Source organism: Drosophila persimilis, unplaced genomic scaffold, assembly GCF_003286085.1.
Source record: "Drosophila persimilis strain 14011-0111.01,24,50 unplaced genomic scaffold, DperRS2 tig00000002-arrow-pilon, whole genome shotgun sequence".
Lineage (NCBI taxonomy): Eukaryota > Metazoa > Arthropoda > Insecta > Diptera > Drosophilidae > Drosophila > Drosophila persimilis.
Window position 1 is genome coordinate 13,029,447 of NW_020825289.1, and position 13,243 is coordinate 13,042,689.

The 13,243-nt window shown below is 49.5% G+C and overlaps 1 protein-coding gene across 1 annotated transcript; it reads right to left on the reverse strand.

Annotated features, from left to right (window-relative positions):
• Nucleotides 1–1,738: 1,738 nt before the first annotated feature.
• Nucleotides 1,739–12,507, reverse strand: LOC6592602 (serine proteinase stubble). Its single transcript, XM_026984959.1, has 9 exons — nt 12,476–12,507; nt 9,208–9,275; nt 5,757–5,914; nt 4,094–5,690; nt 3,576–4,013; nt 2,536–2,713; nt 2,309–2,461; nt 1,970–2,241; nt 1,739–1,902 (listed from the first exon to the last, which is right to left on the reverse strand). Exons 1-9 carry the CDS (start codon nt 12,505–12,507, stop codon nt 1,739–1,741), a joined length of 3,060 nt encoding a protein of 1,019 aa, XP_026840760.1.
• Nucleotides 12,508–13,243: the final 736 nt, after the last annotated feature.

The window sequence follows — 13,243 nt, forward strand, 5'->3', positions numbered from 1 at the left end:
CAAAGGCCGCAATATTTTATTTGATTTCCTTTGCATTGTCTTTACTTTACCTTCGTTTGCTGATCGTTGGATACATGTTTGGCATACTTAATCATTTTCGTTTTCTGGCCTTACATATGCAAAACAAAATGTTGAACATTTTTCTATTTACTCTTTATCGTTGCTGGCTGGCCAGCAAAGAAAGTTTTCAGTTTGGCCGCAGTGGCAGTGGCACCTGCCCAAATAATGTGTGAATCGTCTCATGCATTCGGAATTCCAATAGCGGCTAAGTGTGTAACGAGGGGCTTCTACGCGGATGTATCCCCAAAAGTAAGACTTTTTGAATTTTAGCAGAGTTTTGGATTAGGACAGAAAGGGGAGAACACACGAGAATCAGCTTAAGATATAACGGCTGGTGCTGGTGTGAGAAGCGCGAGAAAGAGAGACAGATGTAGATGTATAACAAATGAATCGGACAGAAATGCGTTTTGCTGAAGAAGTTTTTTACATGACATCTACAACTTAACTACATGTCTTTAAGCGACACCTAGCGTTCATTTTACGTATCGTAATTATACGTATACGTATACTGAATAGAGTTGCCAGCTATTTAATTTGGCGCGCATGTAAATAAAAACAAACAAAAATTTCGAATGTGTGGTAAAATAAAATTAAAATTTTCTTCACTGCGTATGTGTGTATGTGTACGTCGTGGCTGCAGACTCCTCTGCTATGGCTGACTTCCGTTACTTAGATGATAGACAAAGATAGCTCTGGATTCCAGTTCATACAATTTCGTGCAAGTAGCAGACAGTTTGAGCGATAAGTATACATTCATATGTACAAGCTGTTGTTGATTTCGATTTGAATCGACATGTTTCCGCAATAATATATCCTTTGTAAAACGGCGAAACTATTATGATCATTCTACTTTATGTATATAGCGATTTGGTATTCATATATGTATTCCTGATTTTCTTCGAAACTCCGATCGTCTGAAAATATGATTCTTCAATTCGCATTCGTAATAAAGATTGCTGTCACTACACAGAGACATTGGTTTGTTTTAAACATTTTAATTGAATTAATTTTGTCGAGCATGATCTGCTATAAATAAATAATTACAGTACGTTATAAGATAAAATTACAATAGCTTCTTCCGCATGGTTCGATTCGAGGAGAAGCGACTTATGTGATAATGCCCTACCGAAGGATCGAAAAGGTTTCGAGTTTCTATATAATAATGCAGTACGCGTACGGGACTAAAGCTAAGTGTAAATGTTATGCAATAATTTAGAAAATTATTTACAGCAAATGGGAATAAATTAGGGTCAAATCGATTAATACGTTACATGAGCTGTGACTGTGACTGCGACTGCGACAGCAACAGCGACACTGATAGTCGTCGCTCTCTCGTTTAGTGTGCTTGTTAATCACATTCACTAACTAGTTTAGGGTTAGGCTAGGCAACGCTAAGATTATGATTATGACAATGGAAGCGGTCTCGGCAGAGTGGTAGTGGTGTCGCTTGAGCTGCGGGCAGGTGGAGGTAAATGGTGGCAACTGAAATCGTTGCTCGGGTTATGGGCTATGGGCCATCTCCGAGCGAGTGCCATAACCGGAGCACGAGTCCGAGTTTGAGTTGGGTTCCAGGGCCGAGAGTCCGATCTCGCTGGGGAGTCGGTGCGGAGTCGTGGGTGGAAGACGTGCTAGGCATTCACTAAGTATTAAGCATAATACACAGGCGAGGTCGACTGAACTAGAACTGCAGAATCTGGTTGATCCAGTCCCGGAACTCGGAGATGCGCGTGTAGACGCCCGGCTGGTTGGCCTCCGCGCACCCGATGCCCCAAGAGATGACGCCGCCGAGCTGGAAACGCTTGTCGGCCTCCCGCTGCAGCACCATGGGGCCACCGGAATCGCCTGAGAGGTGCGAAATGGGGATTATTGAGTGGATCCTGCAGTGCCATAATCGACGGCCATTACTCACCTTCGCAGGAGTCGTAGCCGCCCTTCTTCCAGCCGGCACAGATGAATATGTGTGGTATGTGCTCGATGTAGCCCGCGGTGCGGTACATGGACTCGCAGATGGTGTTGTTGATGACCGGCACGGCCACCTCCTGCAGGACGCTGGGCAGTGGTCCGTCCTCGTAGAGGCGTCCCCAGCCGGTGACGAAGGCCGTTTGGCCAATGAAGTTCTCGTCGTTTTCGGGCACGCAAACGGGAATGATGTTGGGTTGAAAGACCACCGGCTCATAGAACCTGATCGGATGGAAGAACAGGAAACGGAAATCGATATAAATTACCAAGCCAAGAGATGCAGACTCACCTGAGCAGGGCCAGATCGTACTCAAAGGTCCGCGGATCGAACTGCGGATGAGAGGCGACGATTTGCACACGTCGCTCCTGGTAGCCGTAGGGCTCCTCTTCCTCGGCCAGATCGTACTCGCCCAGGCGCAGCAGCAGATCGGAGGGCGGCACACTGAAAGCACCCAAGCAAATCACTCGTGAATTTCTCCCGCTGGGAGGAGGGCATCGGAAATCGCATCTACTCACTTGTCCACACAATGGGCGGCGGTGATTGCCCAGTTCTCGTTGAGTAGAGCCGCTCCGCACTTGTGCAGGTAGGTGGAGGTGCGCCACTGGCGCAGCGATATCTGCCAGGGCCAGCGTCCGAAGGCGGCGTTGGCTCCACCAACAATGCGCGGTTCGGGGAACATGCGACGTCCACACACTGAGAGGGGGCGAGTGGGAGAGAGGGAGAGAGGGGGGGAGGCCCAGGATGAGTAAGGAGATCTCTGCTAATAGGCACTGTGCCAGGTCACAATTAAAATAATGGGCCCCAAAAGGCCCTAAACATTTTAATCACTTCGCCAGGCACTCAGTCATTCCAGCCCCAGTCCGGCCCGGGCCGGGCCAATGTAACATGCTTTGGACAAGAAGAGGCGAGGCGGCCAGCAGTCCTTGACTTTGGCCGGCCACAAGGCAAGCAGTCAACGGCCTACTTTATGGTCCGCAACTTGTCCCGACTCGGACCGACTCGTTTCGTGCATCAAGATTGTTTCTGCAGCCGCAAATCGGTCAGGGGGCTGCTGTGGCAAGGGTCCAGGAGTTGGTTTGGATTCTGTTTGGTTTGTTGTGGCTCCGCAGACGGAAGAACGCAACGTGACCCAAGCGGCACAATGACCGACGAAGCGAGGCGGTGGGGCAGGGGGCAGGGGGCAGGGCGAGGATCATTATTGTAAATGATTGCTGTAAAAATTGTTGCGGACATCGGGTATGGATTCGGTGTGTCTAGCAGCAGCGGCCAGGCTTAGGAGATTTCTTGGGCATTTATGAGCTGGCGGTCAGATCTGCCAAGACAGCATCCAACTTCATCTCTTCGTGGTCTTACTCTGGGCTCAAGGCCAACGTTTAGCCTTCAAATTGAATTTAATGGCCACGCATGCTTGGCTTTGTCTTATGACCAAAGTCTGGTATATTAATAGATTTCTCCTCGAAGGAAACAAGTTTTTCTGACTGACGCGTACCTCGAAGATACAGATACAACGACAATACGACACCATGGACCCATGTGCTCGTTCTTGTGGACTCACCTTCTTTGTAATCGACGCCCTCCAAAGCATTTGCAGGCGCTAGCGTTGTGCTCCCAGCTGCTGGCTCCATGGTCGTCGTCAGGCTCACTTCCTCGCCGCTGTAATCAGTGGTAGCCGCTGCGACTTCTGTCGTTGCTGGCTCTGCGGTGGTGCTGCTGCCTGATCCCGTCTCCGAGCTGAGCTCAATGGAAGATGATGTAGATGAGGAGGCCAAAGGAACGCTGCTGCTGCTGCTGCTGGTGCTGCTCTCTGGTCCCTCTGTGGTTTTGACAGTCGTCGTGGTTGCTGGCCTGGCGGTGCTTGTGGCTTTCGGTGGTTTCGTGGTCCTGTGAGGCTTTTCTGTGGGACTGTGGGTCTCTACCGAACCAGGCTTCGACTCGCTGGTGCTGACACTAGTGGCCACAGAGATGACCACTTTGTCGGTGGCCGTGGGTGGTGCTGCTGCCGATTGGCGGTTGGAAAGCGAAAACCTGCATTAGAAAAGAACAAAACTTGTGGCAAGAAAAAGACACACTCACCTGTGCTCGCCGATGTTTTGTTCAGCGCCTGCAACTCGGTCTGCTGGTTGGGTGGGGGTGGTGCCGGCTGCCAGTCGTTGGAAATGCTTGCGTTCGTCTGTGGCTCAGCCTCCACGTCCGTCCAGGTGATCAGGCCGGGCTTCTTGGTCGTTGTTGTTTCTGTTTTGGGAGTGCTCGTGCTCAACAATGGTCTCTCTGTGGCTGCCGTCGTTGTGGGAGGTTTAGTGGCAGTTGTTGTTGTTGCTGTTGTCCTTGTCGTTGTTTTGGGGGTGGTTGTTGTTGTCGTTGTTGTTGTTGCTTTAGTGGTGATTGGTGTTGTGATTGGGGCTTTGGTTGTGTGACGACGCGTGGGCTTTGGCGTAGTTGTTGTGGTCGTTGTTGTTGTTGTTGTTGTTGTAGAGGAGCTGCTAGGCTTCGTTTTAGGTGGGGCAGTGGTTGTAACAGTGGTTGTTGTTGAAGGTGCTTTTGAGGCGGTACTGCTGGTGCTTGCTGTTGCCATGGGGGTGTCTGGCTCCGCCAGCATGACGGGCACCTTTACGTACTCCCCAGTTGGTTTCGGCCTTGGCCTGGGCGCCTGAGTGGTGCGCTCTGGCAGCTTTGTGGCTGTTGTCCGATTGCCGTGCAACTCGTCCTTGAAAGATGTGCTCGTGGTTGTTGTCGTAGAGGTAATGGAGCTGGTGGTTTGAATCACAGGCCTGCGGCCTGGTGCAGTCGTTACTGTGGTTCCATTCGCGGTGCTGGTGGTGCTGCTCAGGCTCTCCACTGGTTTCCTTGTGGCTTGCGTGCCACTAGCGGTGGTTGTTGTCGACCCAATCGGCTTCTTTGGGGGCGTTGGCCGTCTACTCGAATGTGTTTTGTGTGGCTTGGGGGTGGTGGTGCGTAGAGGCGGTGTCGGACGCTGAGTGCTGGACTGTGCCGTGGTTTCTGGTGCCTTTGTCGTCGTGCTTGCGATGGGTGCAGTTGTGGTTGTTGTTTTGAAAGATGCCGAGCTGCTGCTGCCACTGCTGCTGCTCGTGGTGGGCCTTGTATGCCTCCTGGTTGTTGTCGTTGTCGTCTCCACCCTGTGGCCGGGCTCTGTGGACGGCGGCGTTGTCGTCTCCACAATTTGGAAGGTAACAAACTTGATGGGGACCGTGGTGGTTTCAATGCGCTGCTCAACCGCCACGGGGCCAGTGGTCAGCACTGGCCTGGCGCTGGTGGTGCGCCGACGCGGCGGCTTAGCCGTGGTGGATGGCAGTGGACCTGCTGGTGGCTTGGCCGTTGTCCGTACCACAAAGTGCGAGTTCTTGTGAGTCGTGTGGTCCTGCACTGGGCGCCGCGTGGTGGTGGTCGAGAGTGTGGTGCGCACGGGCTTGGCGGTGCTCAGATACGATTGGGTGACGTTCTTGAGCAGCTCGTTGCTCGTGTGCTGCGTCGACTGTTGGTGGTTCTTGTGGGTGGTGCCCCCGCTGCTGCTGCTGCTGCTGATGCCACTTTCGGTGGTAAGCTTGAAGAGGGAGCTCGTGGGCAGCGTGGTGGACTCATGGGCAAAGTGCGAGATGGTATTCTGGTCGATGCTGTTGTCGTTGAGCTCCGGGGCGAACAGGGAAGCCTCCTCCTGGAAGGAAAAAGGAGTATTAGTTGGTTGGGTGGCCAGGGGGCTGGGGGCTGGGGATGAACTCACCTTCATCGCACAGCAGGAGCCAAAGTAGAAGCGATCGATGCAGGTGCCCAGGTGCGTGCCGTTCTGCTTGATGCAGTCGATGGCGAACATGCAGACTCCGGAGCGGCCGGACTTCCGCACGATGCAGGGCAGATGTCGAATATTGCGGCCCGATTGGACTGTCCAGAACCCAGATAATGATAATCACAATCAGTATAGTGTAATGAGTACTAATAATAGCTATAATAATGATGATAATGATGATGACTGGCCGATGCCTTTTCTGGTTCTATCAATACTCCACACCAATGCTCCACACCATTTCCGTTTGCCGGGGCCGATTAACGCCTTCGAATTTGTACGCCAATTTGAGAGGTCTGGCCTTTCGCCGTTAGGCAAACAACAGTTAACACAAGTGAAAATGAAGTGGCAACAGGCCGAAAACGAAGACCAAGACGGGCCACGAACCACCAAGCACCAAGCAGCGGCCCATAAAAGCCGCAAACGGCTGAAGGGCGTCATCGTATCATGGGGGCCCAGACCGCCCGATGAGGCAACAGTAGCCCCATCCGCATTATTGTTATTTATTTATGATTTCTGTTTTTGTGCTGCTTCTGCGAGAACCGAGAACCACCATCATCATCATCATCATCAGCAGCAGCAGAAGCAGCAGCATGATCATTGTGTAATCGAGCCGGGCATTATCCAAGCGAGAGCTTTGAACTTACATAAGATGAGGCCAAAAGTTTTGCGTGCCTCGGGGGGTTGGGGGGGGGTTCTCGGAAAAATTGCTAAACGAACGCGGCCAGGGACGAGCACGAGCTGGCCGGCCCAGTTCGCGATCCTGTTCTGCTTTTGACCATAAATAAACATAACAAGCCTGGCCAAGACAGGCTCCCCAAAAATACTCGCAAATAAATAACGTACTTTGTTAGCCGCCTTTGCTCTTGTCTTATATTCAGGTTAAATCAAAGGCAAATAAAACGGGGGAACACTCTGCATTAAATGCTCTTTTCAAACAGAAACTTCTTCTTCAACTTGAAGACCAATAAAAGCCACTAGATTTATCAGATACAGCCGTTAGGCCCCCTAGGCATTCCTTTTATAAATGCCACAAAATACGCCGCTAGTCGGTGTGGCCTCAGCAAAGCCCTTTCAATAGGGTATCAAAGGCTGTGAAATATTGCCAGCTGTCTTTTTGGTGTTTTGCGTTTATTGAACTTAAGCCGTAAAGTGTCGCGCATTTCTTATGCAATTAGCACGAAATTCTGACATCAGTGGTCTTTCGCGATGGTTTGCAGGCGGCAGAGGCCCAAGCGAATGACTCAAGACACGAACTGGCGGCCTGCATATGGGATTCAGTCCACAAAAATTTGTACCCAAGGCGATGGTCAGGGCGATGGCGATGGCGATGGTCACGTTTCCTAGACGCCGGCTGAGCAGTCGCCGTCGACGCTGGCTGAGCAGCCAGCAGTGGCAGCGTGTTCTCTGTTCGAGTATCTCTGTGTTTCTCGATTTCTGTTTGCATTTCGTTTTGTGGCTTTTTGGGTCAACGGCTTAGCATATGTTTCGCCAGCCACTCGGCCAGCCTACCAAGTAGCCCGCCCCACGACAGACGACAGAGTCTCGGCCACGGCCTGGCAGCAGACCTGGCCCGCATTGCAATGTAGGAAATTCGTTTTTGGCATGCGAATGCGGCAACATTTTCGTGGCACGATTGTGGGTGAGTGGCGCAGTGGCTAAGTGGGTCAGCTACCAGGAGAACCCAACAGCCGAAGAACCAAAGAACCAAAGAACCGAACACCCGAAGGTTCGGTTCGATCTGGGCCCCACTTTGCGTCTGTTTGTTTTATTTCCCTTTCACTTGCCATCAAATTTACTTTCCGCTTTCTGTGGCCGCCTCTTCCCGTCTTGGCCATGTACGGGTATATATTGTTTCTCTTATATTTTTCTTTGTGGCTGCTGGACCAGTCATAAACATGAAATGCGCGCCGGCTTTCTTACGGAGAGGAGAATCACAGTCAGAGCCAGAGTGTGCCACACCAATCCGAATCCGATTCCGATTCAGATTCCCGGCTTGCGTCCGAGTCGGACTTGCTGCCTGACTGGCGACGGCCATGGTAGTGGTAGTGGTGGAAGCGGTGGCTCATTTTATGGCAACATTCTTTGATGGTTGACCTCAATTGCTTTTGCTCGCTGACGTTTGCCCGTTTGGCCGTTTGGCTGCTTGGCTCGTTGCCTGGCTCTGGCTCTTACGAGTATATGAAAGTTGTGTAGTTTTATTTTCATCTCTCACCTGCTCTCACACTGAATGAATGGCTGCTCTTTGTTGTCTCTCGCAGACAAATTGGCAGCCGTGTGGGGCCCCGAGAGGAAGTGCTAATAGCGTATAAATTTGGCTCTTAATGGCTATGACCCAATTAATCTCCTTGCCCGGGAGACGCCTGTCTCTATCGTCATTAAATTTGATTACTTTCATTAGAAATGCTCTCTGGCTCTACCTCTACCTCTGTTCTCAATCCGAACTAGTTTGTCGCTTCAGTCTTTTGTATTTTCTTATTTTTGGCATTAAATATTTTGCAGTGTCTGCTACCGTCGCCATATGCTTGTAGTGCCAAAGGAACCTGATCTCTCAGAGCTTTGGAGAGCCATGAAATCCCCAAGAGATGACCCAGAACTATGGCAAACTTCTATCCGTACTTCAGGTTTTACATGAAAAGAAAACTGATTGATAGTTTCTCATAGATTGGGATTCCAATCTGGAGCTAACCTAATCGAATAACCTAATCTGATCTTTTATCAAAAATATACTAGTTTATTTGTTTTTCTGTTAAAAGTTTCCTTTTTTTCGAGTCTCTGTTTCCTCGGCTTTTTGTAAATATTAAAATTGCGGTGTTAATGGCAGCCCAAAGATATCGAGAATCGAGTTCTCCTCTAAATTATTTACTTTTATTCACTGAACGTATGTGTTTGTTTTCTGCATGACTTCATCTTTGAAAAAAAAAACCCCTAACACCTGACAAAAAACACTTCACCTTTCACTGCCATGTGTTTACAAAACTCGTATTTAAAAATGTTCCTTTGCATTCCAAGAAATTGTTAGGTTTTGGTTAAAACAGGATTCCTTTATTTGTCTCATCCCCACACTTGTACCCATATATTTTATTTTGAAACGTGCTCATTACGGATTTCCCCCATTATTACGCGGGATTATCTCTCTGGACCCCTATACAAAAGAAACTTTTAATGGGGCTACGTGAGAGAAAGTGCTGGAGTTCTTGGGAAACAATGTATGTACATATGTAGACCAGGCATAAGCTGTGGCTGTATCTGTATCTGTATCTGCTGAGTAATTCCAGCTAAATAAGATCGTCAATGATTTGACAACAGCTTTGCTGATGGCTGGGATGATTCCATATCAGGTGGCCAAGGGCTGGATGGGGGGGGGGGGGGGGGGGGGGCGGATACTTACACTGTGCTAAGCTGGGATTATCCACAAAGACGGGACTGGCGTTCGTTGTCGGCAGCACCAGACTCAGGCTGGCCAGTGACACGAGGAGGAGGGGGAGGAGGCTGAGGACGAGGCCTGGCAGCGGCAGTGGCAGTGGCAGTGGCATCTTCTGTTTGGTTGACGTTGCTCTACTTTTGGGTGCTAGATCTGTGGCTCTCCTTGTGGCTCTGTATGTGTAGGCGTCTTTATCTGTATCTGTATCTGTGGATGTGTATTGTGCACCCATCTGCAAAATGAAACATAAATTGGTTATTGTGTGAGTCATGTGGAAATGTGAAACGTTTTGACGGCATTATTCAAATTAATCGCTGTGGCATTTCTACAGCAAGTTATGGGCACGGCCCAGGCAGGCGACACGACGAGGCGGCACCGTCGAGCAAGTGCGTAGAAGCAATATGCCGCTGACTCAAGTAGGTGAAAGTCTCTCTCCAGTGACTTGCATATGCAAAAACGAAGAAAAAAACCAGATAGAAAGGCAATGCTCGCAGGCCGAAGCTCTGGATACCCTCGCCGATCCGCTGAACCCATGACAGCTGTAGTACTTGGTTGGATTATCCCATGGAAATATGGCCATTCCACTCCACTGGCTCGTAGATTCTTCATTCTCAAACCCACAATACCCCGCTCTAAGGGTAACAGAAAACGAATGTTTTATGTTCGGCAACCAGGGCGTATGTGTAATATGGCGCGTACGAGTGTGGGTTTAGTCATGCCCAAAATGGCCCAAATGGAAAGCAAAAGTGAGCGAGTGTGTGTGTGTGTGTGTGTGTGTGTGCGATAACAAAGAAAGCGTTCCAAACGGTAACCGACTTAGAGATTGTATAATCAATGGATTAGTCTTGAGCTTCGTTTATATAACTGTTCGGAAATGCATTTTCCCATTCCCATGCCCATCTTGAAGTCCATTCCCATGCCCATAACTAGTTCTCAGCCCATAGCTCGGAACAGAGTTCAACAGACGGCTAATTGATCCAGAGTTCGATCGAGCAAAGAAAGTTCAGTTACAGAAACGATGACATAAACTGTGGCAATCAAAGAAAGCGTAACCGAGCAAACGAGCAGCAGCCGGCGATGATGATGAGTTGGCTAAAGTTAACTGGACCTGCTCCGGGAACGAATGACAATGCGTGTCTACATATATGTAACTATCCCATACCCATACCCATACCCATACCCATACAGAAACAGCCCAGAGGCATCTTGCGGTGACAACATACCAGTACTACACTCGCACATACCACTATTCATTGATCGAGCCTTCTTCTCGGATCGTTTCTGTTCTGTTCTGTTCTGTTTGGTTTGTTCTTTCTTTGAGTCACGATTCTGCAGCATTGAGAAATTAGCTGCGTTTAGAGCGGGGCTCAGGCCGGGCTAACGGTTAGCGGGGAGAGTAACTCTCATTGTTGGCTGCTGCTGCTGCTGTTCTACGAGTGTGTGTTGCGTAATACGGTCATTGAACCCCCCCACCGGAAGGCAGCATCAGCGGCTGCGGCTCTGTTTGTCTTAGAGGTGTCTATAGCCATTAACTAATCAGATCTGTACCAGCCTCTCAGGGAAAGACTCTGGGGAATGGAGAGAACGGAAGCCATAAAACATACATCTGTACGGATGTACTCGTGCATAAGCCCATGGCAGATTATCGAACTAATTGCTGGCACACCTCGACAGCCACTCGCCTCGATGATTGTTTTGCTTTTTTTTCACAGCCGCCTCGAATGCCTCAAAAATGCTGGCCAGCTATTTGTGTATTTGGGTCACGTTCACGTTCACAGCACCAGAAATATCTGTAGCTGGATCTGTATCTGTATCTGAATCTGTATAATTGTGTGTTGGCGTTGCCCGGTGTGTTGTGTGCAAATTAACATGAATTTCGGATCGGCTACTGCGAGAGAGAGAAGCGATAACCAGAATCGGGGCACGTGAATGCCTGGGAAGATGGCGATGGAGATTTGGCCGGATCTGGGTCAGAGCCAGAAAATGATTTGCATGATTCTCGTCAGAAGAAATCATCATCAGCACTGCCTTTATGGGCAATTAAGTAATTTCCACTCGAACCCCATACAAGTGACAGTTTCGTTGGCTCGTTAAAAGTGAAATTACAATTGTTGCCGCCGTTGTTTGTTATTAAAAATACATTTTGCCAGCTGTGGTGTGTGCCCTCGGTAAAAAGCGAAAGCCAGCAAATTTCTTTACTTAAAAGAAAAGTGAAATGGCGGCTTGTGGCTTGTAACTTGCAGCTTCAAATGGCGAACAAAAGAATGATGCCATTTACAGCGGAACGGGGCAGTCCATCAAAAGGCATGTATATCATCTACAGGTATGTGTACATATCTGGTATAATCAAATAAGAAGTAAGTCTTGCTTTCCGCTTCCCGCTTTCCGCTGCTTCTGCTTTCATTTCTGCTTACCAAAAACGGCAAAGAGCTGGGAGAAATTTGTGTTTGTTTTATTTTTGTGTTTCTGTTGCTGGTCTGTACTGCTGCGGGTTGCCTTGGATCAGGTACTTCTACCTGCTGCCGTCATTAGTTCACGAAAACCAAAGACTGCAAGGCACGAACTCGACGTGGATCCCCCCTGAGGGCCAACTAATTGCAATGGGAATTGAAATCGGATCAGTGGCAATCTCTCAATTGCAAATGCCAAATGCAAATTACAATAATTATTGTGAGGCATTCTGTGCTACCGCCCGGGCCGCAGCATCTCGGGAGTGGCTCCTCTGCCTCTGCGCCAAAAAACCTGTATAAACCAGAGCGCGACCCAGGAACATGAAATGCAAATAACACCGAGGCACGGGTGCGGGTATGGGTATGGGGCACGGCTCCAGCTCATCTGTGCCGCAAGCCAAACGTGCTGCAGCTCCACCTCCAGCCCGCTCCTCCGCTGCTGCTGCTGACTGCAGTTTAGACCAAAGCCAGTTGGAGGGGCGGCAGGCCTCCAACAATAAGGAAGAACCGTGTGTGTGGACGGGGAATGGAGTCGATCGATGGATACCCAGCGTTGTTGGGGAAGTGTTTCTTTGGAAAACAGGAAATTGATTATAGATCAATAGAAATTGAGGCAACGAAAGGCCTATAATAATTCCATTCACGGCAGCAGGATCATGATCAAGATAGGACATTCTCCTTCACTTGGTAGTAAAGTATCTTTTATGTGTCCTTTCTGTTGGACCTTTTATTGAATGAATGCACTGCCCCATACTTTTGTTAGTATTCCCTCTAACCCTTCATACCCGAGGCCATAGGCATACCCAGTCTTATGCATCGTCTCCCTGAAACGACTATCAGACCAGTTCTTTAAACCGAAAAGCAAAAATCTTTTGGTGCAGCCAGCAGCCAGCAGCACAGCTCTGGTCTGCTCTGCTCTTGTCTCTGGTCTTGGCTGCCGCAAGAGCCGCAAGAGCCGCAAGAGCCGTGCCACAGCAGCAGCAGAAGCAGCCGCAATTGAAACACTTGTACTAAGCTGCTGCCACTCTTGTGGCTCGGCTCTGTACTTTGCAGGAATTTCAATAAATTTGCAGCAGGGGCAGATAAGTTGCAGAGCAGAACAGAACAGAACAGAACAGAACAGATCAGATTGGAGCGAGCCAACTGCAACTTTTGCTTTGGACTTGTTTTTGAGCTTTGGCCGTGTTTGCGGGGCGCTTGAACTTGCTGCTCTTGTTTTGCGGTTGCTGCTGTTGCTGCCCCTGATCCCCCTGCCACCGATGGTGCAGTTAGTTGCAGTTATGCGCATCTATCGTGTGCGCTTGTATCTGTTGCTGCTGCTGCTTCTGCTGCTGCATCTGTGTGGGCTGCTGGTCTGGTCTCTGTATATGTATCCGAAGAGTGCTCCGAGTTGGCGCTTAATTGACTTGTACGCGGTAGAAAGTACACTCACACAAACGCACACAGAGATGGAGAGATTACTAGGGCCGGCGTATCTGACAGATGCGTATCTCGTATCTCAGACTCGCATCGTTTGCATTTGCTTGCGTTGGGCTTTCGGCTGGCGGCTCTCG

Bases quoted from the DNA above. Each gene is read 5' to 3' on its own strand.
- LOC6592602 (XM_026984959.1), bottom strand. From the start codon at position 12,507: ATGCATAAGACTGGGTATGCCTATGGCCTCGG. The intron at 5,915-9,207 runs GTAAGTATCCGC...GGTTCTGGACAG, and splicing joins TAATCCCAGCTTAGCACAGT to TCCAATCGGGCCGCAATATT. The intron at 2,462-2,535 runs GTGAGTAGATGC...GGGTGCTTTCAG, and splicing joins GCCGCCCATTGTGTGGACAA to TGTGCCGCCCTCCGATCTGC.